The 26,826-nt window shown below is 35.5% G+C and overlaps 2 protein-coding genes and 1 pseudogene across 2 annotated transcripts; 2 read left to right on the top strand and 1 right to left on the bottom strand.

Annotated features, from left to right (window-relative positions):
• Window positions 1–2,255: 2,255 nt before the first annotated feature.
• On the top strand, window positions 2,256–6,451 carry LOC107636006 (tyrosine decarboxylase 1-like). Its single transcript, XM_088483866.1, has 2 exons — window positions 2,256–3,724; window positions 6,190–6,451. Exons 1-2 carry the CDS (start codon window positions 2,271–2,273, stop codon window positions 6,320–6,322), a joined length of 1,587 nt encoding a protein of 528 aa, XP_088339992.1. The 5' UTR covers window positions 2,256–2,270; the 3' UTR covers window positions 6,323–6,451.
• A 292-nt stretch (window positions 6,452–6,743) lies between these two features.
• LOC107637571 (isovaleryl-CoA dehydrogenase, mitochondrial-like) lies at window positions 6,744–9,156 on the bottom strand (annotated as a pseudogene).
• Window positions 9,157–10,726: 1,570 nt separating this feature from the next.
• On the top strand, window positions 10,727–11,766 carry LOC148566641 (uncharacterized). Its single transcript, XM_088484359.1, has 2 exons — window positions 10,727–11,641; window positions 11,683–11,766. Exons 1-2 carry the CDS (start codon window positions 10,727–10,729, stop codon window positions 11,764–11,766), a joined length of 999 nt encoding a protein of 332 aa, XP_088340485.1.
• Window positions 11,767–26,826: the final 15,060 nt, after the last annotated feature.

Raw genomic sequence — 26,826 nt, 5'->3', positions numbered from 1 at the left:
ACAAGTAAAAAGTATTAATGGGAATATCTCCTTCTTTTTTTGGGCTCATTTGGACACTATATTTTTTTTCTAATAAAATGAATAACCAGTTTATTTTTGAAAAAAAAATTATTAATTGAAAAAGTACTCTTTTTTTTTTTTCTTCTTCCAATTTTTTGTACTCTCTTCCCTTGAAACGAGGAGAAGAGAATTGAGAGAGAGATAAGCCACAAGGCTTCTTAAGCAAGGGTAAGAGGTATTTTTTGTCTTTTTGTTTATGGGCTCTATCTAAAGTGTAGAGTCCAATTTTTAAAAATATATGTTTCAATTTGTATCTGAAATAGTTTTTTGGTCACTTTTATCTTCTTACTTTTTTTCATAGGCAGTACCAAACTGATATAAGTGTGTACAGTTAAATAATTACATTTTCGCAGTTTAAATAATTGCATGTTTATTAAAAAATTAATTTATCGTTCAATTTTAAAAACATAAAAAGAGGCTATAAATTTAACTCCTCCCTTCTAAACTATTAAAAACCTTTTTTATAATTCCATTCAAGTGGTGAACTTCTTTATACGAAGGTTATTGTAGGATAATAAAAAATGGTGAATGCTATCTTACCCTCTTTAAAAGAACATGTATGTTACTCTTTCTGATGTGTCACATACTAATTCGATGTTTATCTTAATACATTTGTTATATATTTATTAAAATATTAATTTAAAAATTTTCTTATATTAACTAAATTCTAAACTAAAATATTAATGTGACAAATTAAAAATAGAAACATAAATTAGTGTCACCGTAAAAATTTTTAATTTGAAAAGTTTATCGTATCAAGTAAATCTTTAAATTTGAAAATTTATTCTATACAATTTGGTTTCGAATTATATGAAAAAAAAGAAGAAATTGAAACACTTTATATCTTATGTTTTAAAGATTAATGTAGCTAATTTGTAATTATTTTTTATGAAAGTCTGAATTTTTATTTAATTTTTGTCAAAAATTAGAGATTTTGTGTGAAAATTAAAAGAGTAATATATGACATTATTTTTCAAATATTTTTTAAAATTTTCAACAAATTTTAATGATTCGAAATCAATTTCTTATTTTTTATTTTATTAGATAAATTAGTCATCTAACAAATTTTACTAAAAATTTAAAATAAATAAACATACATTAGAATATGACATATCAGAAATAATAATTTACATGTTATTTTAGAGTGGGTATAATAGTATTTACCATAAAAAATATGCATATATCAAGTCGAAAACTTCTTTATATGTTCCTTTCAATATTATTATCATTTATTTATATATAATATATACTAGCATCCTAAAAAGTTAGTATAGATTAATTATATTTAGTGTTTGCCAATACTTCAATAAATTCAAAACAATGCAATGCAATAGTATAATTCATTAGTTTGGTGAAAATGTATGAAAATGCTTGTTAATACAAAAATATATAAGATGTAGATAAAAGTAAAAACCACAGTTTTATTTGAAAGCATTATTAGTAAAAAATAATTTCCTACCAAACTTTCTAAGATCATATTAGCGTAATAACATACTCAATAGTAGCAAAGGCCAAATAATGAAAATGAGGTGTATTGAGCCATGCACACATTTGGTACCATTTATGGGTGGACAACTTCAACAGTCAATTTATTAATTTTCATTGTAGTTGTAGAACATCAAGGATGATTACGTGTATTGCGGTCAGAAGTTTTTATAGTTTTCTTTGATCTGTTCTACTCCACTTGTTGTTTGTTTTCTCTTTAATTTATATGCTCACTTATTTTAATTGTTTATGTTAGGGTTCTTGACATTGCTCAGTTTTCAAGCATGATAATGATTTGAACTCAGGATCGATGCTATCGAAGGAGGTAAGAGTACCTGAACTTTCTCCCAAGCTGGCTCGATTTAAATTCTCTTGCATTTGATTGTTCTGATCTACTGTGGTTGCTACCATTTGCAGATCGATCTGTGAAATAGGAGTATCCATCACCTTTAGCGTCGATCTCGTGATGGAGGAGGAGAATGGAGAAGAGGAAAATTTCAAAAAGAAAGAAGAGAATGTTACTTATTCTGAGTCAATCAGTTGTAACAAACCTAGTGAATTACAGCCACGTATTTATAAGAAACTGAGTGAAGTACGGTGTAATAAACCGATTGAACTCAAATATCGGTTACACCAAGATTTATTATTTATAGATAAATCAATTACAATTCCAAGTGAAAGTAATTGTAATCACAAATGATAAACATAATTACAATCCATTTACCATGAACAATCCTTTGGATCCTGAAGAATTCAGGAGGCAAGGCCATATGATTGTTGACTTTCTTGCCGACTATTATCACAACATTAGCAATTATCGGGTTTTAAGTCAAGTTGAACCTGGTTATCTTAAAAAAAAACTTCCATCTCAAGCTCCTTTTGACCCTGAACCTATAGAAACCATTCTTCAAGACATAGAAGAACACATAATTCCAGGAATCACACACTGGCAAAGTCCTAACTTCTTTGCATTTTTTCCATCGAGTGGCAGCATTGCTGGTTTTATGGGCGAGATGCTCAGCACCGGATTCAACGTTATTGGATTCAACTGGCTCTCATCTCCGGCAGCAACCGAACTCGAGAGCACTGTCATGGACTGGCTCGGCCAAGAGCTCAACCTACCTAAAGAATTTCTTTTTACAGGTCACGGCGGCGGCGTCATGCTAGGCACAACTTGCGAGGGAGTATTAGCAACACTAGTAGCCGCCAGAGACAGAATGCTTAGACAGATAGGAAAAGACAAAATCAGAAAGCTCGTAGTGTATGGCTCAGATCAAACTCATTGCGCAATTCAAAAAGCCGCTAATATTGCAGGGTTTGATCCAAACAACTTCAGAGCGGTTAAAACTTCAAGATCAAGTTCGTTTGCGTTGTTACCACAATCGCTGTTGAAAGCCGTTGAGAAGGATCTCCGTGACGGATTAGTTCCATGCTACCTGTGTGTAACGGTCGGAACGACTTCCACAATGGCCATCGATCCAGTTGGAGTGCTATGCCGCGTGGCAAAAGATTACGGGATGTGGATCCACGTGGATGCCGCGTATGCAGGTAGCGCGTGCATTTGTACAGAGTTCAGATACATGATCAATGGCGTTGAATATGCAGATTCTTTTAGCTTCAACGCACACAAATGGTTTCTAACAAATTTGGATTGTTGTTGCCTTTGGGTTAAAGATCCAAATTCTTTGATAAAATCGCTCTCAACAAATCCTTCTTATCTACATAACAACACTTCCAATTCTAAGCAAGTGGTAGATTATAAAGACTGGCAAATTACGCTTAGCAGAAGGTTCCGTGCGCTCAAAGTGTGGCTTGTTCTTCGAAGTTACGGCCTTTCGAATCTCAGGAATTTCTTAAGGAGCCATGTTGAGATGGCAAAGATCTTTGAAGAGCTGGTTAAGTTGGATAAGAGATTTGAGATCGTGGTTCCTAGAAACCTCGCTATGGTTTGCTTCAGAGTTATACCTTCAGTTGCGAAGATGGCTAATGATGAAGTAAACCAAATCAACAGAAAATTATTGGATTCCATCAATGATTCTGGAAGAGTATATATGAGTCATGCTGTGGTAGAAGAAATTTTTGTGATTCGGTGTGCTGTTGGCGCAACTCTGACGGATGAAAAACACGTGATGATGGCTTGGAAGGTGGTGCAAGAACATGCAGATGCAATTTTAAACTGGTATCTTTTAAATTATTCCTTCAATCAGCCTTTTATTTCATAAATTTAAAAAAAATGAAACAAACACATTTAATAGATATGATGTTTCTTTTTCAAAAATTTAAAAAAGCTAAAATTTAAAAATCTAAATTTAATTTACAAATCACGTACAACATACTAAGACATTTTAAAAATTTTAAAACATCCCAAAACACTTTTAAACGTCACTCATATGATGAATTTTTTATGTTTATCAAATATGTTTACTTTTTAATTTTGGACGTGTTCAAAAAATATTTATATAAAATTTTCGAATGAATTTTGGATGTGTTAAAAATCAGTGTGCAATTATGGTATTTTGAATGTGACTTGAGAAAGAAAAAATTAATATTTTTTTATTCTGGGTAATATTCATTATTGGGTGTGTTTGTTTAATTCATTTAATATAACTAGTAGAAAGTAAATTTTTTATTTTTTTAATATATTTCACTTTCAATCATATTTTCATGAGTAGGTATTTGATAATATGTTTAATTTTTAATTTTGGATATGTTCAAAAAATATTTATATAAAATTTTCGAATGAATTTTGGATGTGTTAGAAATCATTTAGTGTGCAATTATGGTATTTTGGACGTGACTTGAAAAAGAAAAATAATAATTTTTCTTGATTGTGGGTAATATTTATAATTTATTATAGGGTGTGTTTGTTTAATTCATTTAATCTAACTAATAGAAAATAAATTCTTAATTTTTTCTTAATATATTTCACTTTCAATCATATTTTCATGAGTAAGTATTTGATAATATGTTTAATTTTTTATTTTGGATGTGTTTAAAAAATATTTTATGTGCTATTATTTTATTTTGGATGTGCCGGTAAAAATTTAAAAACATTATGTAATTGGTTCAACATAGATTTTTTTATTTATGCAACTAATTTCATGCTCTAAATTTAATTGTAATGCTAGTTCTTGTTCTTCTATATCTCAACAATTGCATGTTTTTCCTATTTTTTTTTTCATCAACGTTGAATACAAAAATTATTCTTTTTGCCAAATAAAAAAGACAAAAAATATAAAGAATTATAATTTACCTGAAATGGATGAACACTAGAAAGAATAGGTGAAAGCTAATTGAACTTCCAATGAGTAAAAGTACAAAATAACAATGCAACAACGTCAAAGGTAAAAACAATGCAAGAGAGTAGAGAGAAGAATGACTAGAAAACAAGGAGAGTGGAAAGAGAAAAAAATAACAACTTTATTTTGAAGAAAAGTTACAGAGATTTTAGGGATATAAATTATATTATATTTGATTAGAAACGTTGTATCCTTTAAAAATAAGAAAATAGTTTTATAAAAAATTAATTAAATAATAATTAATCTTTGAAAAGGAACAAGTAACATTTTTGTTAAATAAAACTACTAGTGGCTAGATGGAATAATACTAGATTATTAAGTTTAAATTATTCAGATATATAAAATTTAAAATAAAAATTAAGCGAACTTATAAGCAGGGACGGATCCAGAAATCTAAGAGTGGAGGGTCGAAAATTAAAATATTGTATAATCAAATATAATGTTATATATTTAATAATAGATATAATTATAATTAGTTTTTTAATTTAAAAAATTAATAAATATTTGTAAATAAAAGAATTATCTCAGTTTTTATAATTTTTTCATAATTTTTTTATGGTTTTATATCTAATAAAATATAAAATTATATATTTTTAAATATTTTGTTAATTAATTTACTTTATTAAGTATTTATGTGACACTAAGTTATATTTTTATGTTTTATATCATTAAAAAATATGATATAACATAATATAAATTAATTGCACTAACAATTTTGTTATGTGAATTTAAAATATATTAAAGTATTTTTATATAATAATAGGAGTAAAAATTAATTAAAAAAGAATAAAAAAGAAACAACTAAATAAAATTAGAAAAAAATAATATTATCATAAATAATATTAAAATATTTTTATATGATTATAAATGTTAAAATTAATCCTAAAAAAATAAAAAAAAAAACTCTGAATTAAATAAAAAATATAAATAATATAAATATATGTAGAAAAATTTAAATCCTATTACATAAAGAATAATAACTCTTTTTTTTTTACCAAAATAGGGAGACTCAGACCCGCGACCTCTTAATTGAGTATGAGAAGACTATGTCATTTAAACTATAACTCATTGGCAAGAATAATGACTCTTTTAACTATGACTACATTATTAAATTTTATTCTATATAAAATATTTATTATAATAGTATATGAGCTTATGTTCAACTTAATATTGGCAATATATTATTATTATTATTATTATTATTATTATTATTATTATTATTTACAACAACTAATAATAATATCATTAAGTTTGATTGGTGACTCGAGGTGAACTATTAATTCAAATTTGATAAGCATTAATTTTATAAGTAGAAGTACCTAAAAACTAAATTCATTTTTTTTAGCAGTGCCACCAACAATGATGAAAAAGTTGAAACCAATAGCAGTTTGGAAGAGGCACCAATGATTACGGAGCCTTCAGAGTCCTCCTCAATGGGTCAACCAGATTATTATTCTCCAAAAGTTTTCAAAGTCTAAAGTTTCAATCAATCATGTTATGTTAGCCTTGTTTCTATCTTATTTACTGCATGCACTTGATGCTATTTGTGTTATGATCATTTGTCTTATGAACTCTTAAGCCAGAAAAATCTGAAATATTAGCTATAAATAAGGGCTGTACTATTGACATTGGATTACCTGTAACTGCTCGAGTTACATACTCTATGGAATCATGGTGATCATTTCTAAATTTCATGCCATGGTTCCATGTGCAATATATTTACTTGGTATTGTTATGAATGTGTTTGGTGGTGTGATCATTTTTCAGCTTCAGAAATTAACTACAAATAACAGATGAAACATTTTTGGTAAAAATAGCTTTCCTTTATTAACAATGGATTCTCATGACTAATTTTAGTCCCCTTTGATGAATGAAATTTACTGTTACATAATGAACATTTCACCACTGCTCCTTGAAGAGTTCACGTCCAATAATCATTCTTCTGATCTCACTAGTTCCTGCACCAATCTCATATAGTTTGGCATCTCTCAGAAGACGACCAGTTGGATACTCATTCACATATCTATTTCCTCCCAAACATTGTTTTGCCTGCAAATTTTGAAGGCTAATATAAGCACAGTAACACAAGAAGAAAACAACGAAAAAATGGTTAGCGTAAATTATGCCAACCTTCCCTGACTTTAGGCTACTATTCAAAATTTCTTAATTTGTCATATTGATACTAGCGACGAATAGTATTATCTGACTTCAAGAGAGGTCAAATGTAATTTACCCAAAATGTTAGGAGTAAGAACCTATGCAGAGTTAATAATTTTCTAAAATCACTTGAGCTCTTCCCAACTTACAATATTTTATTTAATAATCATCAGGATTTCTATACATTTTGGCTGAAAAGTATTACCCCAAAATCTCAAAGAATAGTAGCTGCAACAAATAACCTGTGCAAACTATTTACCTGCAAAGCAACTTGGGTTGCACTCTCAGCAGCAGTAAGTATAATTCCAGCACAATCCTGAAAGCAGTAGCCATTACTCATGTTTTGTAACAGAAGATCGATCAATAATGTAATGTCTAAAAATTACATGTAATAAAATGCCAGGATGATTGTAGAAAAACCATTTCTCAACAATATGGACCTGTATAAACTGAAATTCCCGATGGGACGACCGAACTGCTCTCTTTGTCGAACATAAGGAAGGATCACATCAAGATATGCCTGCATGATACCAAGGGGACCAGCTGCCAAAACAAGTCTCTCCAGATCCAACCCAGCCATCATGACATAGACTCCTAAAACAAGAAAGGACTGATATTATAAACTATGGTTGAATAACACGAGCAGTTTTTTATTAGGATATTACAGAAGACCAATGATGGTCATACAACAAACTTTTGCAGGGTTGAATATACAAAATAACATAAAGATGATTTTATTCTAAAGTTGATAAATATGATCATAGAAGCTATTGCAAGACCTTTTCCTACTTCCCCAAGAACATTTTCTTCAGGAACCAAGCAATTCTCAAACAAGAGTTCACATCTGCCAACAAGTCATATTTATTATCAGTAAAAGGAAAGCACATCGACTAAAAATGGATTAAGTATAGAAAAGTTGTCACAAGCATGCATACTTACGTATCACTTCCTCGCATTCCAAGTTTATCCAATTTCTGGGCTGTGCTGAATCTGAAATCAAACAGAAGCAAAATTCATAATTTTAATCTTCCACTCCTAATTTCCCCCATATCCACGTGACTTATCATTTATGCACTGCCTCAACGTTTTAGCCATTTATTTTTCAGTTACATGACTCTACTTTTGCCCCCTCAATTTTAGAGAAGGAATTTTGCAAGCTAAGGACTTGGTAATCAAATTTGAACTATAAGACGCGACAAGGAGCCAGTGACCCGCCTTTTATATTTGGTAAAAATTACTGCTTTAATATTTATTTTGAAGAAATAACTGAACTGTAAGCTTGAAATGCAGAGACTTTAGTACACTTTAAATTTGACTAGGTTCAGTACAAGTACCCCGGCATTCCCTTCTCAATGATGAATGCAGTGATTCCTATTGACACAGCTGTTATGTCTGTCTTTGCATAGACAACCCGATTCAGTTCAATATATCAAATGTGCTATCCATTCTCAGCATCTGTCTAGACTATTAGTCAAATGTGCTATAATTCTTGTTTCCATTAAGTACGTAGCATCCATCAACACGATCAGCCTGCATTTCATGCTGACAACATCAGAACCAGCTGCACGAAAAGACCAATTCGCTCTATGAAATCCTTGGAATATCTTAAAAGATGCAATACACTCCCTATAAATTAATTAAGCATTCAAAGTTACAAGTATGATCCAACAGAGTTCTTAGTTTCCAGATCTTAAAATTCAGACAATCATATGATTAAAATCATGTCCCGTTCGAAGAAATTCCAATTAGTAATGGTATGAGCAAGGCTAAAGCATGCTAACATTGACCAAAATCACAGCCTCAATTTGCGTCCCTGCCACCAACAACCCAAATTTGGAATCACAGAGTCAAAGGAGATGGCGAGGTCGAGGAGAGAGCGGGAACTTCTTGGTGCGGCGATGGACTTGCTGCGCTTGAGAAGGTGCAGCGGAGCAGAGCAGAGCAGAGGAAAGCTTCAGGCAAGCAGCGAGCAGTGGTACACGACGGGCTTCGTCTCTTGCAGCTGCAACAGATTCCAACCATGCACAACTAGGAGGAGATGGTGAGCAGCTCTGGCAAAAGAGAGGAAGCAGAAGAGTCCGGCCTCGCCGTCTTCGTCGGATCCAACAGAATCAGTGCTGATTGGAGCTCGGGGAAAAAGGGTTAGGGTTAGCATGTTTGGGGCCGTCACGCATGGGAGGGTTCACCGTGGAAACCTGGCTGAGCAGGGCTTCGGTGTCATCTTCGTTGAAGCAGAAGAGGCCGAGATTCTTGCCGGTGGAGGCTCCGGCAACCAGCAAGAGCTTATTCTTTTCCAGAGATAAAGAAGAGGTTTGAGGAGACGAACAACACTGGAATCTTAGAGAAAAAATAACAACTTTTTTTATTTTTTACATCACAAATTGAAAGGGGTATGGAGGATCACCGGTGGATATGAAATTTTGGATGTGGATTTTGGGTACTTCCTCGTTAAATTTGATCGCATGGACGATCGAGAGAATGTTTTACTAGGGGGGCCATGGATGATCTTCGGTCACTATATTGCGGTCAAGTCATAGACCAGATTTTAAACCTTGTGAGGACACTTTCGGGGAGACTATGGTTTGGATTCGAATCTCTGGTTTGAGCAGATGGTACTATCAGGATAAAGCCATGATGAGAATCGCTTCTGCTGTGGGAAGACCAGTCAAGGTGGATCTGGCTACTAAGTTGGCGGAAAGGGGAAAATTTGCTCGGACTTGCGTGCAAATTAATCTTGGTTTGCCGGTGGTCCGGAGTGTAATTGTCGATGAGTTTGAATATAAGGTGGAGTATGAATGCTTACACCTTATTTGTGACAAGTGCAATTGTTTCGGGCATCCAGCAACTGACTGCAGAATGACCCCAATAGATTCGGAAAGGGTGGATCGAAAGGAAACATCAGTGATCGAGACGGCGGCCCGGGTGGTGCAGCCACAGGAAGCTTCAAAAGAGAAAATTTTTGAATTTGGATGCAATCCCAAAGAGTCAGTGATAGTTGCAGAAATTGGGGAGGAATTAGATGATACGTTGCATGGGAAGGAAGTGGGATCCCAACATTTGGAAAATGAGGCTGGCTGGACCAAAGTCAGCGGTAAAAGGAGAGGAAAATTGAGTCAATCAAACAAAGCCCAACAAACATCTAAAGATAAAATGCCGGTGCGCTCAAATCAGAAATTGGACCAGAACAGTGACTTTGGGCTACGTATGAGAGGAGCCGAATCAGGGGTGAAGACCGGGTCGGTTAGCGGATCTAAGGCACGCATGACATCTTCCAAACAGCAAGGGGTGAAGGGCAAATCTGTCTCCGTTGCGGTGCCGACTTTCACTGCCATTATCAAAAACGGACACAAGAGGTTGCGCCCTTCTTCTTTGCAGAATTCGCCGTCGACTCCGGACTGCCTTGGCGACACCAGCAAGCAGCAAATCGGCAAATTGGAAGGGTTGTCAGTGGAGGGACACAGACAAACCGGGCAACAACTGAACAAGGACAAGCAAGGCTCAGGGGGATATGATGGTGGATCTTCATCATCTCGTTAGGGACTTCAGCTGAGGTTGATCCTTTTTACAATACAAATTGTTTTATGGATTATTTAGATTTAAGCTTTCTATTTTGGAATATTAGAGGTGCCTCTAATAAATTGGCCCGGGTTCATAGTAAGGAGTTAGCGAATAAATTTCATCCTATTTTTTTCATTCTGTTTGAAACCCATATTGCTTTCGAGAGGATGAAATCTTTTTGGAATAATCTAGGTTACCAGGGTGTTGGTATTGTTGAGGCTAATAGTCATAGTGGGGGTATTTGGGTTCTATGTTCTAATTCAAATATTTCTGTGAGAGTATTGGATGTAGTTGATCAATGTATCAGTTTTGAAATCACTATGGGCAATACATCTAGTTACCGCAGTGCGGTGTATGCTAATCCGCATATACATCGGCGTAAAGAACTGTGGGGTGACTTGACAAGGATTGCTAATATGATCCACGGACCTTGGATTGTGTTAGGGGACTTTAATGATGTTTTGTTGCAGAGTGAAGTTAGAGGGGGGCAATTTAGACTTGCTAGAGCAGAACAATTTGCGGAAACATTGGAGGATTGTGGGCTGTTTGATATGGGGGCTATTAGGAGAAGATTCACTTGGTACAGGAAGGTGAAAGGTGGGGTGCAGGTGGCCAAGAAGCTTGATAGAGCAGTCATCAACCAGGACTGGCGACTAATGTTTCCGGAGGCTTATACTGAGGTGCTGGCGCGCCTTCACTCTGATCATTGCCCATTATTCACTAGGTGCAAGATGGCAAAGAGGGCTACCAAGGGCCATCGTCCATTCAGATTCCAGGCTGTGTGGATGACTCATCCTCTTTTTAGGAATGTTGTTGATACAGCTTGGAATAGAGGAGCTCCGGATGTAGTTAAATGTTTGTTGGAGGTTCAAAAAGATGCAACTAGCTTCAATAAAAAGGTTTTTGGCAATATTTTTGTTAAGAAAAGGGAGTTGGAGAGGCTTTTGAATGACGTTCAGATTACTCTGGAAAGTCGGGAGGATCAACAGCTTAGGATCAAAGAGCAAGTTCTGCATCAGGAACTGAATGCTGTCCTTCTTCAAGAAGAGTTGTTGTGGTATCAAAAATCTAGAGAACAATGGGTGAGATGTGGAGACAGAAATACAAATTTTTTCATCTGCAGACAGTTATCAGGAGAAAGAGGAACAAAATTCATGGGTTATTTTTGGAGGATGGGTCTTGGACCACGGAGACTACGACTCTATAAATGGCGGCAAATTCTTTCTTTCAAAAGCTCTTTTCTACAAGAGAGGATATTGACCTGGACGCCATGGGGCATTTTCCTTGCCCGTCTCTTAGTACTGAGGCTTGTCAAAAGTTAGTGGAACCGGTGACGTCTGAAGAGGTTAAAAGAGCTGTGATGACCATGAGGTCATTTAAAGCCCCAGGGCCAGATGGATTTCAAGCAATTTTCTACAAAGAGTTCTGGGACTCTCTTAGCAACGATGTGTGTAGACTGGTCAAGCGAGCCTTTGAGGGTGAGCCATTGAATGCGGCTATTTTTGATACTCTCATTGTTCTAATTCCTAAAGTGGAAGTTCCCTCTTCCTTACGGGAGTTTCGGCCTATTAGCTTATGTAATGTAATTTATAAAATTGTCACAAAGGTTCTAGTTAACAGGTTCAGACCTTTCCTGTCGGAGATCATTGGTCCTTTGCAAGGAGGGTTCATTCCAGGAAGAGGAACCACAGAGAATATTATCATTGCTCAAGAGATTATGCACTTCATGAGGAACACCAAGTCTCGAAAAGGGACCATGGCATTCAAGATTGATTTGGAAAAAGCTTATGACAGGGTAGACTGGCGTTTTCTGGAAGCTACTTTGGTCCGGTTTGGGTTTCCAAAGGCTACCATTAATCTTATATTGAATTGTGTGACTTCCTCTTCGTTGGCAGTTTTGTGGAATGGGAACAGGCTCCAAAATTTCAATCCGAAGAGAGGGTTGAGGCAAGGAGATCCTATGTCTCCTTATCTATTTGTACTCTGTATGGAAATGCTTGCCTGCTTTATCTCTCATAGAGTTTCCCAAGGTTTGTGGAACCCAGTTGCAGTTTCTAGGAATGGACCACGACTCTCTCATTTGATGTTTGCAGATGATCTTTTGCTTTTCTGTAAGGCATCAAAAGCTCAAGTAATAGAGGTCATGCATTGTTTGGACTTGTTTTCTAGAGCGTCAGATTTAAAGGTAAATCTTCATAAGTCAAAGGCCAGTGTTCCAAGAGGGTGTCGGAGAGGAGAAAAGAGGTTCTCTCAGGGGTCTCTAACATCCAGTTCTGCAATGATTTGGGTAAATACCTGGGAATTAACATCGGTCATGCCAGAGCTTCCAGAAAGACGGCTCAGGAGATTATTGAAAAAATTTCGAGAAAGCTCTCCAGTTGGAAAGGACGCCTACTGAATAAGGCAGGGAGGCTTTGTCTTGTTAAATCGGTTATGGCCTCTATCCCAGTTTATGAAATGCAAATTTCTCTTCTCCCGAAGTATGCATGTAATAAAATTGATTCCTTGATGAGACAATTCCTGTGGAAAGGCCAAGCGACTGGAAAAGGGCTGCCTCTGGTCAGGTGGGAGGTCGCCATAACTCCTAAAAAGGCAGGAGGATTGGGTATTAGGGATACTTCCTGTGCTAACATGGCGCTTCTGGGAAAGTTGGTATGGGATTGTCTAAATAACAGTGAGAAGTTATGGGTGCAGGTTCTGAAGCATAAATATCTCAGGAATCAATCTGGTATGAACGGAAACAGTAGAAATTCTTCATCGGCTACCTGGAAGAACATTGTTAGTGCCTATGAGCATCTCAAGGAAGGGCTTCATTGGCATATTGGAGATGTCCACAAATCAGTTTGGTATGATGAGTGGACTCCTTTTGGTAAGCTTTGCAACCTTGTTCCTTATGTACATATTTCTGAATCAGATTTCATGGTGGCTGACTTGTGGAAAAGGGTGTCTTGGGAGGTTGATAGTCTTACCACGCCTATTCCGCATGAGATTAAGCAGTTTATTTGTGGTCTGAGATATCCTAGTTTGACTGAGTTGGAGCCACAGTGGGAGTGGTGGCCTGCAGCAACAAAAAAGTATAGTGCAAGGGAGGGTTACAGATGGTTATTAAAGAAAACATTAAATTGGAATGCCAACAGTAATTGGAACTGGTTGTGGAACACAAACATTCCAGAGAAGTTCAAATTTACTATGTGGCTTAGCTTACATGATGCTCTACCAACTGAGACCTTTCGATTCAAGCGGCATTTAGCTTCTTCAGATAAGTGTAAGAGATGTAACAAGGCGCAGGAGACAATGGAGCATTGCCTTAGAGACTGTGAACGATCAAAGGCAATCTGATATATGTTGGATCCTAGTATCCTGGACTCGACGGCTGGTACTGCTCTTGAAGAGTGGTTTCGGAAGGCCTTGGCTAACAATGAGGCGTCCTTTGGTGCAGGGCTTTGGTGGGTATGGAGACATAGGTGCAATGACATATTCAACACTGACAACCCTTGGACAGACCATAAGGTTGTTGCCTTGGCCAGAATTACCGCCAAGGACTTACAGGTTTACAGGAATCGAAGCAATGCCTTTAGGTCTCTCCGAAATTGCCTGTGTTGGGAACCACCGGTAGGCAATAGTTTTAAAGTTAATTGTGATGCAAGCTTGTATATGGATTCAAATTTAGCAGGATTTGGGTGTATTATTAGAGATTCTAAAGGAGATTGGATCTCGGGCTGCTCTGGAAGCATTCCCCCTTGGTCTATAATCAGATGTGAATTATTTGCTGCTTGGAGGGGGTTGGTTTTAGCTTGGGATTGCGGTTTGAGGGATATTATATGTGAAACAGATTGCCTTGACATTCTGCCCATCATGCATGAGCTTACAAGTGGGTATCCATCTGAAGTAACAGATTTGGTCCACAAGATTCAGGAGCTTTTATCTCGTCCTTGGCTTGTTCACGTTGAATGGGTGTCCCGAGAAGTAAATAGAGCTGCGGATTGGATGGCTAAATATGGTGCCAAGAGTAACTCTAATCATGTTATTTGGTCTGAGCCTAGTGTTGATCTCCAACGAATCATCCGCTCGGATTTAGAATAGTTTTTGCTTTGTTTCTTTCCTTGTTTAGTCACCAAAAAAAATTATTTAAAATTTAAGCATATAAAATTAAAGTTAGTTAAATTTCAAATTTTGATTAGTTAAAAAAAATTTGTCTCATATAAAAAAAATATTTAAATATTTTTTATAAAATTTAATAAAATATTTTTATTGTTATTAAATTATAAAGATATTTTAGTAAAAATAATGATATAATATATATTTAAAAAATTAATTATTGACGTAAAAAATATAACCTACATGTCATTTTATTATTTGTTTATATTTTTAACGTACTAATACCTAAGAATTTATCATTATACTAAAATAAACTCTTTAAATAAAACTTAGTTATTTAAAAAAAATAGTTAAAATGGACTTTAAACACTCTTTATTAAGTATAGAGTGCAGCACTACTCATTGTGAATTCATCAAATTTCAATTCTTCATTTATTATATTTTATATAAATAATCTAAATTTAAAAAGATAAACGGTTGGTTAATCAAATTAATCATTTTTTTATAAGTTTTGAAATTTTTTTTGATGTTTTAAATATTTGGTTGAAATTCAAAACAAAAAATATATGAATATTAAAAATAAAGTCTCTGTAAAAAAAATAACCAAACTTTGAAATTGAAATAAATAATGCAAAAAAAAAAAAGTTAAAAATTCATGCACCAAACGCAGAAGAATTACAGTTATACAATCGTTAGAATCTCATCTCTTAGCACATCTACAACTAGCAACTTGAGATGAAAAGAAATTTTATCAAACTTATTTGAAGAATGTTAGCCATCATAGTCGTCTGGTCTTAAAGATGGGATGTCATCTTTGACGAAGGTGACTGAGATAGAGATGAACCAAAGAAGCAAAAGAGCAGCATCGTTGTTTCAGACTGGAAGCGAGAACACACGACGACGGCAAGGCTTAATGAAGGAAGATGTCAAAGACTTTAGGTTGGCATCTGTTGGGAATAATTCACCATTTCCCCTTGAGAAAATACCTTTCACAGAGAAATAAAATAGACACAATTACAACACAAGAATTTAACGTGGAAACTCCAATTACTGAAGAAAAAACCACGGCCATTGTCAAATGACAACCAGAGAATATCACTATGTGAAAATTGTTACAACACATAGACTTCTTTCTCTCTAACACCGGCACCCCAGTACACCCACACTCTCAAAGCAAATATTTAACTACACCTCACAACACTCACTAATCAAAGAGTATAGAGGAAAAGAAAAGTCAGATACAAGCTTTAAGTGTTTCCGACTGGTACAAAAAATATGGAGAACTTAGCCTCATATTTATAGACTAGGCCACCCACTCCATTTGCTATCCTAAGCAATGTGGGACTAATTCAACCAAATCCTAACAATCTCCACCTTGATTGAAATAGTCACACATCTTCAGCTTCCATAGTTAACACCGACAATTCTTTGCTGCCATTGTCTATACCGACAATCATAGTTCAGAGAACTATCATACTCCACCATGAAAGTATACTCACTTGGAATTAGACCACTCCAAGCATTTCGCCTTGGTACAGATCGAAACCTTGCTGAAAATTCATGGTGCAACTTCCAAATTGGCTTTTCCTGGAAGTTCTTCAGCCATTGACATAACTCCGCCACACACCTTGCATCTCAACGCCAACCAATGCCCGTGTGCAATTGTGGACCCGATTGCCACAACTTATCCTTATCCATGGCAGTGCGGCAATACCATGAGGATACTTCTTGTCTTCTAGAGAATATCATCTTCTCTCATAGAGAGAGCAATATTGCAAGTATCAGATTGAGAGCCTTTTTCTGAAACCGCATTACCTGGACAATTTCTCTTTACATGCCCAGGCTTTCCACATTTCCAGCATGTTACACTCCTTCCACGATTTCCTTTTCCATAATTGTCACTTCTAGCTACAAGCGCCAAATCTGATGAAGTGCTACCCTCATTTTTCATTCTTCTTTCTTCAGCAATGAGCTTACTGGAAACTTCTTCAAAATTCAGAGTTTCCTTCCCATACATTAAAACAGGTTTGATGTACTCATAGGAAGAGGGAAGAGACAATATGAGCCTCAGTGCCTTATCTTCATCATCAATTTTCACTCCAATTGCCTCTAATTCAGAGATAATACCATTGATAGCACTAAGATGGTCGGAGATTTTCCCATTGTGATCCATGCGTAGATTATGGAACTGCTCCTTCAATAACAACCGATTTGAGATGCCCTTTGCCTGATACAACCCGTCGAGTTTATCCCAAAGTTCTTTGGCTGTTTTCATTCCTTGCACATTTGCAAGAACATTTTTAGCCAAACACAGGCAAATAGCACTTGCAGCTCTCAAATCTAGTTCCTCCCATTCTTCATCCTTCATACCAGAGATCTTCTCCTTCAACGCCTTGTGCAAACCTGATTGTATCAACACATCCTTGACTTGTATTTGCCACAAGCCAAAATTGATTCTTTCATCAAATTTCTCTATTTCAAGCTTCACAGCACTTGAATATCCTGACATTGTTGCAACCGTATACTGGAATAGTATAACTCAACTGTAGACCGTGCACTAGGAAGGGTCCCCAAGAAAGAGAGGTGGGTCACAATGGACACACTTAAATACCAAGTCTTTCCTTAGCCAGAACCTTTCCAAACTGCACTCTCACAGTGTCACACTGCCTTCCAGCAACAACAACAGCAACCAAAGATCAACCTCAAGCCACAGGACAAAATTCTTTTCTGATGTGGAAGGTCAGACTAGGCTGCAACCACAGAGCATACTAAGAATAAATCCCACCGAATCGAAGCTCTGATACCACATGTTGGGAATAATTCACCATTCCCCCTTGAGAAAATACCTTTCACAGAGAAATAAAATAGACACAATCACAATACAAAAATTTAACGTGGAAACTCCAATTACTGGAGAAAAAAACTACGGCCGTTGTCAAATGACAACCAGAGAATATCATTATGTGAAAATTGTTACAACACATGGACTTCTTTCTCTCTAACACCGGCACCCCAGTACACCCACACTCTCAAAGCAAATATTTGACTACACCTCACAACACTCACTAATCAAAGAGTATAGAGGAAAAGAAAAGTCAGATACAAGCTTTAAGTGTTTCCGACTGGTGCAAAAAATATGGAGAACTTAACCTCATATTTATAGTCTAGGCCACTCACTCCATTTGCTATCATAAGCAATGTGGGACTAATTCAACCAAATCCTAACAGCATCAATAGAGGAGCACCATCACGTTGAAGATAAACTGCTAATTAGAAAAAGATGAAGATGTTTAAAGACATCAGATCGGCAACAATAGAATAACGAAGAAGTTCCATCAAATTTTGTTGAATGCTTTGCTAGTATAATTATTAATGCAATTTATTACTTTAAATTTAAAGGAAAAAAAGCTGTAATTTATTGATAAAAAATATATTTTTTTAGTTTAATATTATCTTTTTTTTACTTATTAAATTAATTATATATTTAAACACTTATATTATTTTCCTTTTGTCTCCAAAAAATTACAAGAAATGAAACAATCTATAATTGAACATGCCACAAGAATTATAAATTATCATAAAAAATTTTATTTTTACAAAAAATTGTTAGAATATTGGTTATAACTTTTTAACTTTTTATTTATGCTAGATTAGGTCCCAGTGAAAGAAAATTGAGAGAAGAAAATTGAGTATATATTTTTTGCAATTATATAATTTATATGAATAATAAAAAATAAAGTAATTTTTTTTAAAATGTATATTTTAATAAATTTTTTACTAAAAATAAATTATTTTATTATTTATGAAATTTAAAAAGAATGAAAATAAAAAAATAATTAATCCTTATTCACATTATTTAATATTCATTAAGTAGTACTGCACTTTAATTTATAATTTTATCTTAATTGTAATAACAAATATAAATAGATAATTCATTATATATATATATATATATATATATATATATATATATATATATATATATATATCTTCATTTTAAAAAAATTATTTAATTTATAATATTATTTAATTAGTATATACCATTAATCAATGAATGCATGAAAAAAAATTGGATAAAATTTGTTATCATTTCATGAGCAACCTTTCACGTTAAGTTATAACTTTTAATAGAAAAATTTAAATATGTTAATACTGTTGTTAAAAATTTTTTTAAACAAAAATAATCCAAAAGATAGTTAAAATTTAAAATCATTAATAGCCGAAATTCAGAATTTTATAAAGAGAAAATTTTAGAAATATATACAAAAAAGAATTAAAGTCATATATACTAATGGTATTGAACTATTTAAAAAAAAATTTAGTCTCAGTTTTCTCCTTATATTATTATAACATCTTTTAAATATAATTAATAACACATGACTGCTAATTCTTTTTATTTGTGTTTTAGTATACATGCATGTTAGAATCAGCATGCTGCAGTTAACTTTAACATTTTTTTATTTAATAAGAGAAAAGGATAAATAGGTTCCTGACCTTTTGTCCTGCAGATATTTTTGTCCTTAACCATTGAAAAATACTTTTAAGTCTCCGACCTTCACAAAATTTGGACGGATCAGTCCCTCAGTCCAAATGCCTACGTCAGGGACTGATCAGTCCAAATACTTCCGTCAGGAACTGATCTGTCCAAGTTTTGTGAAGGTTAAGAACTTAAAAGTATTTTTTAATGGTCACAGATAAGAATGTCCGTAGGGCAAAAAGTTAGGAACCTGTTTGTCCTTTTCTCATTTAATAAAATAAGTTATTAATAACTAGCGACTCAAACATACAATACATACACTTCAGCGACTTTTCTCTTTTCTCAATTTTTGTTAGGACTCAAACATGCACTCAAGCCCATCTCTGTTAATTTGCTCCACTACAAAAAAAATACCCATTTAGATATATTTGAAAAGTGTAGCAAAAAAAAAGATGTCTTAGACTACGACTACATTTTTTGGATTACGACTACGTTTTTTTGAGAGATATCTATTTGGCCGTTGCTTATTCTCATAGACTACGTTTTTCAAAAATAATTTAAAAAAAAATGTGGTTGAATAGGTATTTTTCTTATAATGCTCCTTTAATTTTAGTCCATTTATTTTTTTCTTTGAAAAAAAAATCAAAGCATATTTGAGAATGAGAATAACGATGGAAACGGGAGTAAAGATAATGGTTCAGTCCTTTTGACCTGGGTATTGAGAATGAGGTGTATGTTGGATAAGAAGTTAGAGCAAGTGGTAGGGTATGACTCATGAATGATATCAAGAGGTTTGAGCAAAAATGACATTAGTTAGGTTGTAAAGTGTTCATCCAAACTAAGGTTGACAATAAAAACTTTTTTAAAATTTAATTCTATCTTATTTGTACTTTGAGAATATTTTAATTTTAATTTTAGTCACACTTTAAAATTTTCAACCGGACTTTACTTAACTCTATCCGTAATAAAGTCATTTTTTTCAACCAAATGTAATATTTAATCCTTTTATATTTTATAAACACGTTAATAAAACATAAAATACGAAATTAAATTTAAACTAAATTAAAATTATGCATAAAAATAAAGAGTATTTTAAATATAAATATTTATTTTTATTTTAAATTAAATATAATTAAAAAAATAAATAAATTTAATAATATTTATAAATAATTAATTTGTAACTTATTCTTGATTTTATTATACATAACTTTCTTAATATCTTATTTAATTTGAATTTATAAATTTTATATGTTCTTAAAACTTAAATAACTTATAAATTTTTTATATTTATTATTAAATTTTTTATTCTTAATTTTTAAATTATTTTATTAATTTTATCATTTTAAAAATAAAAAATAAAAATTAACTCCTAACAAATAATAAAAAATTACGACTGACAAACACGACCGTATCTGTTGAGCCGCTAATTTTTAAATAATTGAAATAATAAAGCAAAATAAAATTAAATGTATAAAAAAGATAAAATAAAAAGACAATAGATAACAAAATATTAGTTCAATAAAGATGTGTCTACAACCATGGCTATTGAGATTTTCACCGTAAAACCACATTACAAAATTGTTACGAGGGTAACTTGAAATAGATAAATTGGGCTTGAATGAAAGGCCCTAACGTTAGAAGAGGGTGGTCTCTGACTTGCTCTATGTCTGGGAGCCGCCGTCCGAGTTGTATGTTTGAGGAATAGGGGGTGGTACCTGCAAAGATACTCCGATACCCAAGTCAGTAAGGGGTTAAGCAGGTTTAATGTATTGGAACTTATCTTTACCTGAGTGTGTCAGTGTATTTATAGGTGATGATCCAATAACCATCGTTGGAGTAGTTTCACTTCTGAAGGTGGATAACCGTCCCTTTATCTTAGGGTTGTTGAGATATCTCTTCTAGAAGTGGATGAGAGATTTTAGAGGGCAGTTACTTATTTGAATAAGTGTTATCTGCCAGCTTATGTCGAACCCGACCTCTTTGAGGAGGTCGGGTAAGCGGTAAAGGCCAACTTTTGGATTGGGCCTTTTTTGGCTTATTTGGGCCTGGACCATAGTATTAGGTCAGGGCATGAACAGTGCCCCTACTCGAGTCCGATCTCTTAGCTATGAGTTGGATTCGAGTATTAATTGAACTCGGGTCTATTCAAGTCGGAAAAACGATGAGATTTTAGTGTAAAACCAGCGTGATTTTGAATTTCTCAACTGTCGCGTCTAATCAAACGTCGCATCCATTCGGGTCTTGTATTTATATGTGGGGGAGCAGTTATATTGGTAACGACGTAGCATCGTTTTACTGTTTTGCCCCTAATACGTTATAAATACTTTTCCCTATCCTTTCTTTGTTTTCTTTCGTCTTGTCTTCGAAGTTACCTTTCCCATATCTGCATTTGCTTACTCTAAACTTTGGGTTTTTCGTTTGTTGGTGCTCCACCGCTTTCTTTCGCCATGACTGCTTCTCTTTGATTCTACAAAGAAGGTTGGTTCTTCTTTATCTTCCTTTGTCATTCATGCAATACTTTCTTTATTTCTGTTTGGTGTACTTGTGCGTATGAAGGAGTTTTATGCCTTTATCATTCCTTTATTTGTAGTGCGAAGCTTTAGAATTTTTGCATGTTTATTTTACAAAAATCGTTTCTTTTGCCGCTTAGTGATTGTTTTCCTTGTTTGCTTTGGAAGAAACTGTCTCATCTTTGGGGGCCCTGTTTTTTGATGATTTTCTTTTTCTTTGAAGGTTTTATTACTTTTATATACATTCCCTCATTGCTGAAAAAATATCTTCTCGTATTCATGAGACTCTCTTGAGATGGGTAGATGATTCCGTCCTTTTTGAAAAACCTCTAATGGACACTGTCTTCATAACCGAACTTTGTACCCATCATAGAATTTGTAGTCTTGAGGCTGATGAACCAAAATACGAACTAGTGGCCCCAGATCCTGACGATCGGGTTTGTTGTGGGAGGATCAATGACTCTGAGCCTCACTTTTTTTTTCATGTATGACTGCCTTTTTACCTGCTTGGAGGTTTCCTTTCCTTTTTCCGACTTTGAGATGGGAGTTTTATCTCATTGTCGAGTTGCCCCTTCCCAGCTTCATCCCAATTCTTGGGATTTTATGAGGATTTACTAACTTGTCAGCCAAGAGCTTGATTTTCTGATTTCTTTAGAAATCGTTTTCTATCTCTTCCACCTGACCAAGCCCTTTAGTGCTTCCAATAAACAGAACAAATAGCAGTGGGTGTCTTTTCGGGTTATTCAAGGTCAGAAAGTTTTTTCCATCTTTGATGAGTCCTTTCATGATTTCAAAAACTTTTTCTTTAAGGTCCAGGCTGTAGAGGGCCACCATCCTTTTTTCTTGAACGAGAACAACGAACCCCGATTTCCTCTATACTGGTTGGAGGCCTCCCCCGTTGATAAATATAGCCTATATGACTTGGATGAGGTAGAGGAGGCCATTGTTGGATATTTTCGAGAGGCCTGGGGGCAAGCTCCAAATCTGGATACTAAGAAATTCCTTCTTGGCCCTCCGAGTTTCGTCCAAACTGAGCTAGGTAGTTTTTGTTTCTTTGTGGCTGCTTTTTGATGAATTTCCGACTTGCTATGTGTTCTTTTTCGATTTGTGGTCTGATCAACTTTTATTTTTTTTTTTAGAAATGGTGAAAAGCGGGTCAAGTGCTGCTTACTAGAAGGTCCAAGAGGCGAAGAGGAAGATCTACGCTCGAGCTGATGCTACAAAAGTCGGAGCTTTTAATGCTTCTCCTCCTCCTCAGGATTTGGGGACCTCTTCTCTTCCGATCTTGGTAAACCCTATCCCTGCTTTTCCTCTTCCTCATCCTGCCCATGTCCCCCCAGTCTAGCTCTCTTCTGGGCCTGAAAAGAAGAAGCGCAAGAGCTCGGAAACCGTTTTGATGGTCCGAGGTTCGTTTAGAAGCACATCGTTTCTCACAGCAAAGTTGCTATGGATGATGCTTCCTTTTGAAATCATTTTCAGATTTTGGTTCAGGGGGGAGTTCATATTGCTGGGGTCTGTACTGCCTTTCTTGATATACTCGACAAAACTCCCTTGAGTTCTTTTCAAAAATCTATAGAGGACCTTCAGGAGAGGATTGTCCTATATCAGGAAGAAGAAGAGAGGCTGTAAGAGGAGAATACCTGGCTAAAGGATGAGCTCACTCAGCTTCAGGAGAGGGAGAAAAGTTGATGGCTCAATGTGCCTTGGTTGAGAGAATAAAGAGCAAGGCTCAGCAAAATTCTGTGAGGATTTTTTCTGAGAATATTGATTTGTAGAAGAAGCTGGAGTTGAATCGGGAGGCCTATTAGGATCTGGAGGATTCTATTGTTGAGAGCTTGGAGGAGGCGTTTAGGGTGTTCAAGGAACAAGTCGGAGTCATCGCTCCCAACTTGGACTTGTCACCCCTCCATCCCGACAAGGTGGTCGTTAATGGGGAGATTGTCTTTCCTCCTCGTTCTGTCAATGGTGGAGCAACAGGAAGGATTCCTGCCGAGCTATTCTTCTCATCCATCCGAAGCTCCAACCTCTGCCACCGAAAAGATCCCTCCGACCCCTCCGACTCCTACAGCAGACCCGAGTTCCACTCCTGTTGATGACTCCAATCCTCTTTTCCAGTGATCTAGCTATTAGGGCCCAGCTTGTGGGCCCTTTTTGAACAATTTATTTTTATATGTTGGTTTTATGTGGTGGTTTCTGACATTTGACCCTTAATAGGGTCATTAACAACAATTATTTGTTTTGCTGGTCATTTTTTTGGATAAGAGCCTTTTAACAAAATATTTTTATTATGTACGCTTGCTAGCGTTTTTTATTCTTTGAAAAAATTTTTGTTGAATGGTCTTTTAACTTTATAAGGTTTTTTGTGAAAAACCTTTGTTGTTTTGATCTTTCAAGTTTGCAAAGAAAGCTTTTCGTCATATGGACAGTTTTATCTAAGTTAGACAATTTCACTATCGTCCAAAACTTTTTCAAAAACTTTTTGCTGAGTAACTTTGAGAAAACCTTCGCCTCTATCCTTGAGGGATTTTCGTACCTCTTTCGTATTCCATTATTTCGACTTTACATATTCAATTTTGTTTATTGAATTGTTTTCATAACATAGGTTATTTTTGCGATGCACTTTTGTTTTTCTCGGGCTTTCCGACTTGTAAGTCGTTAGCGATATTATTCCCGAGTTATCATGATCGTCTTTTGTAACCTCTTTACATCGAATTGTACCTCGTCGTTTTATTTCGCCGACCACTCAGGTCGGTCAAGGGATTTTCACGCTTTTTCGAGCTTAAATCGGTGCGTTTCGTAGAATAATAATAATAATGGAATTATGAAGAGATTAAAATAAATGCTTGTCGATTGACAGAGATAACTTTTACAAAAGTTGTTTAAGCTACTAAGGGATTTAAAACTTTTAATCCTTAGTCCCCGCTTTGATGCCTCGTTAAAACCCCTTCAGGAAAACTCTTTTTGGGAAAAAACAATGAAGTTGGGAAAAAGAGTACATCAGGGAGCGGAGTTTGCTTCTAGCTATAATACCTCCTCATGTTGCAGGCATGCCACGACCTGGGGAGCTCAGTACCATTTAGGTCGGATACTTTGTAATAACCTTTTCCGAGTATTTCAATTATTTTATATGGCCCCTTCCAATTGGCAGCGAGCTTTCCTTCACCTGACTTGTTTACTCCAATGTTATTATGAATCAAAATCAAGTCGTCTGAGGCGAAGTTTCTACGAATGACTTTCTTGTTGTATCTACTCTGCACCCTTTGCTTGAGCGCTGCTTCCCTTATCTGGGCCTATTCTCGGACTTCAGGGAGTAGTTTGAGTTCTTCTTTATGTGGCTGAAGATTGCCGACCTCCTCATAGAACCTCACCCTTGGGCTTTGCTCGTTGACTTCAACTGGTATCATGGCTTCTATGACATAAGCAAGTCGGAAGGTTATTTCTCTAGTGGCAGACGGAGGTGTAGTCCGGTATGCCCATAACACTTAAGGGAGCTCCTCGGCCCAAGCCCCCTTTGCATCTTGAAGCCTTTTTTTTAGTCCGGCCAATATAATTTTATTAGCTGCTTTTGCTTGTCCATTTGCTTGTGGGTGCTCAACCAAGGTGAACTGATGTTTGATCTTCATACCGGCTACCAAGTTTCTGAATATAGAGTCGGTGAACTGGGTACCATTATCCGTGGTGATGGAATGGGGAATTCCATACCTGGTAATGATATTCTTATAGAGGAACTTCTGACTTCTCTGAGCTGTGGTGGTGGCTAAGGGTTCTGCTTCGATCCACGTCGTGAAATAGTCTACTCCCACTATGAGGTATTCTACTTGTCCAGGCGCTTGGGGAAAAGGTCCGAGTAGGTCCAATCCCCATTTTGCAAAAGGCCATGGAAAAGTTATGCTTATAAGTTCTTCGGGGGGAGCGACATGAAAGTTAGCATGCATTTGGCATGGCCGACATTTCTTCACGAAGTCGGTAGCATCCTTCTGCAAGGTCGGCCAGTAAAACCCAGCTCGGATAACTTTTTTGGCTAAAGACCTTGTTCCGAGATGATTTCTACAGATGCCATTGTGCACTTCTTCCAAAACTTCTGCCGTGTTTGAGGTCGGGACGCACTTCAGCAATGGTGTGGATATTCCTCTTCTATAGAGGATATTTTTCACCAAGGTGTAACTTTGTACATCCCTTCGGATTTTCTTGGCTTATTTTTCCTCCTTGGGTAGGATGTTGAATTTTATGTATTCGATTAATGGGGTCATCCACCCGAGGTCTAAGCTGGATACCTCTAGGACATCTTGTTTAGCCTCTGTCTTCGTGTCAGTGGCCTTTTGGACGATTTCCTGGATCAGACTTCTGTTATTTCCTCCCGGCTTGGTACTTGCTAACTTGGAGAGGGCGTCTGCTCTGTTGTTAAGTTCTCGAGTTATGTGCTTGACCTCGATCTCTGAGAATTGCCTAAGATACTCCAAAATTTTGTCTAAGTACTTTTTCATGTTTGGGTCTTTAGCCTGATACTCTCCGTTGATTTGAGAAGTCACCACTTGAGAGTTACTAAAGACCACTACTTTGGTTGCACTGACTTCTTCTACTAACTTCAATCCGGCAATCAAGGCTTCATATTCTGATTAGTTGTTGGAGGTCAGGAATTCAAATTTTAGGGAGACTTCTATTTGGGGCCCCTCTTGGTTGACCAGTATTATGTCTACACCACTTTCGACTTTATTGGAAGATCCGTCCACGTGACAACTCCCAAGTTGTAGAGCCCTCCTCTTGATCTCCCGCGTATTCTGCCATGAAGTTGGTCAGGCACTGGGCTTTAATAGCTGTCCGAGTTTCATACTTTAGGTCGAACTCGGATAGTTCTATAGCCCATTGAACCATTCTTCCCGCAATATCTATTTTTAGAAGAATTTGCTTCATGGGCTGGTTCGTTTCGAACTTTTAATGTATGAGCTTGAAAATAAGGCCATAGCCTTCAAGATGCCACTATTAAGGCATACGCAAACTCCTCGAGTTTTTGGTACCTTAACTCGGGGCCTTGCAGAACTTTACTGGTGAAGTATATAGGATGCTGCCCGACCTTATCCTCCCATACTAGTGCTGACGCCACAGCCTTTTCGGCTACAGACAAATACAGGATGAGTTCTTCCCCGATTTTAGGTCGATTTTGAACTCCTGGAAAGATTTTTCG

This window comes from Arachis ipaensis, chromosome B4, assembly GCF_059453495.1.
Source record: "Arachis ipaensis isolate K30076 ecotype BB chromosome B4, ASM5945349v1, whole genome shotgun sequence".
Classification (NCBI taxonomy): domain Eukaryota; kingdom Viridiplantae; phylum Streptophyta; class Magnoliopsida; order Fabales; family Fabaceae; genus Arachis; species Arachis ipaensis.
This window is presented reverse-complemented; position numbering and strand designations above follow the sequence as displayed.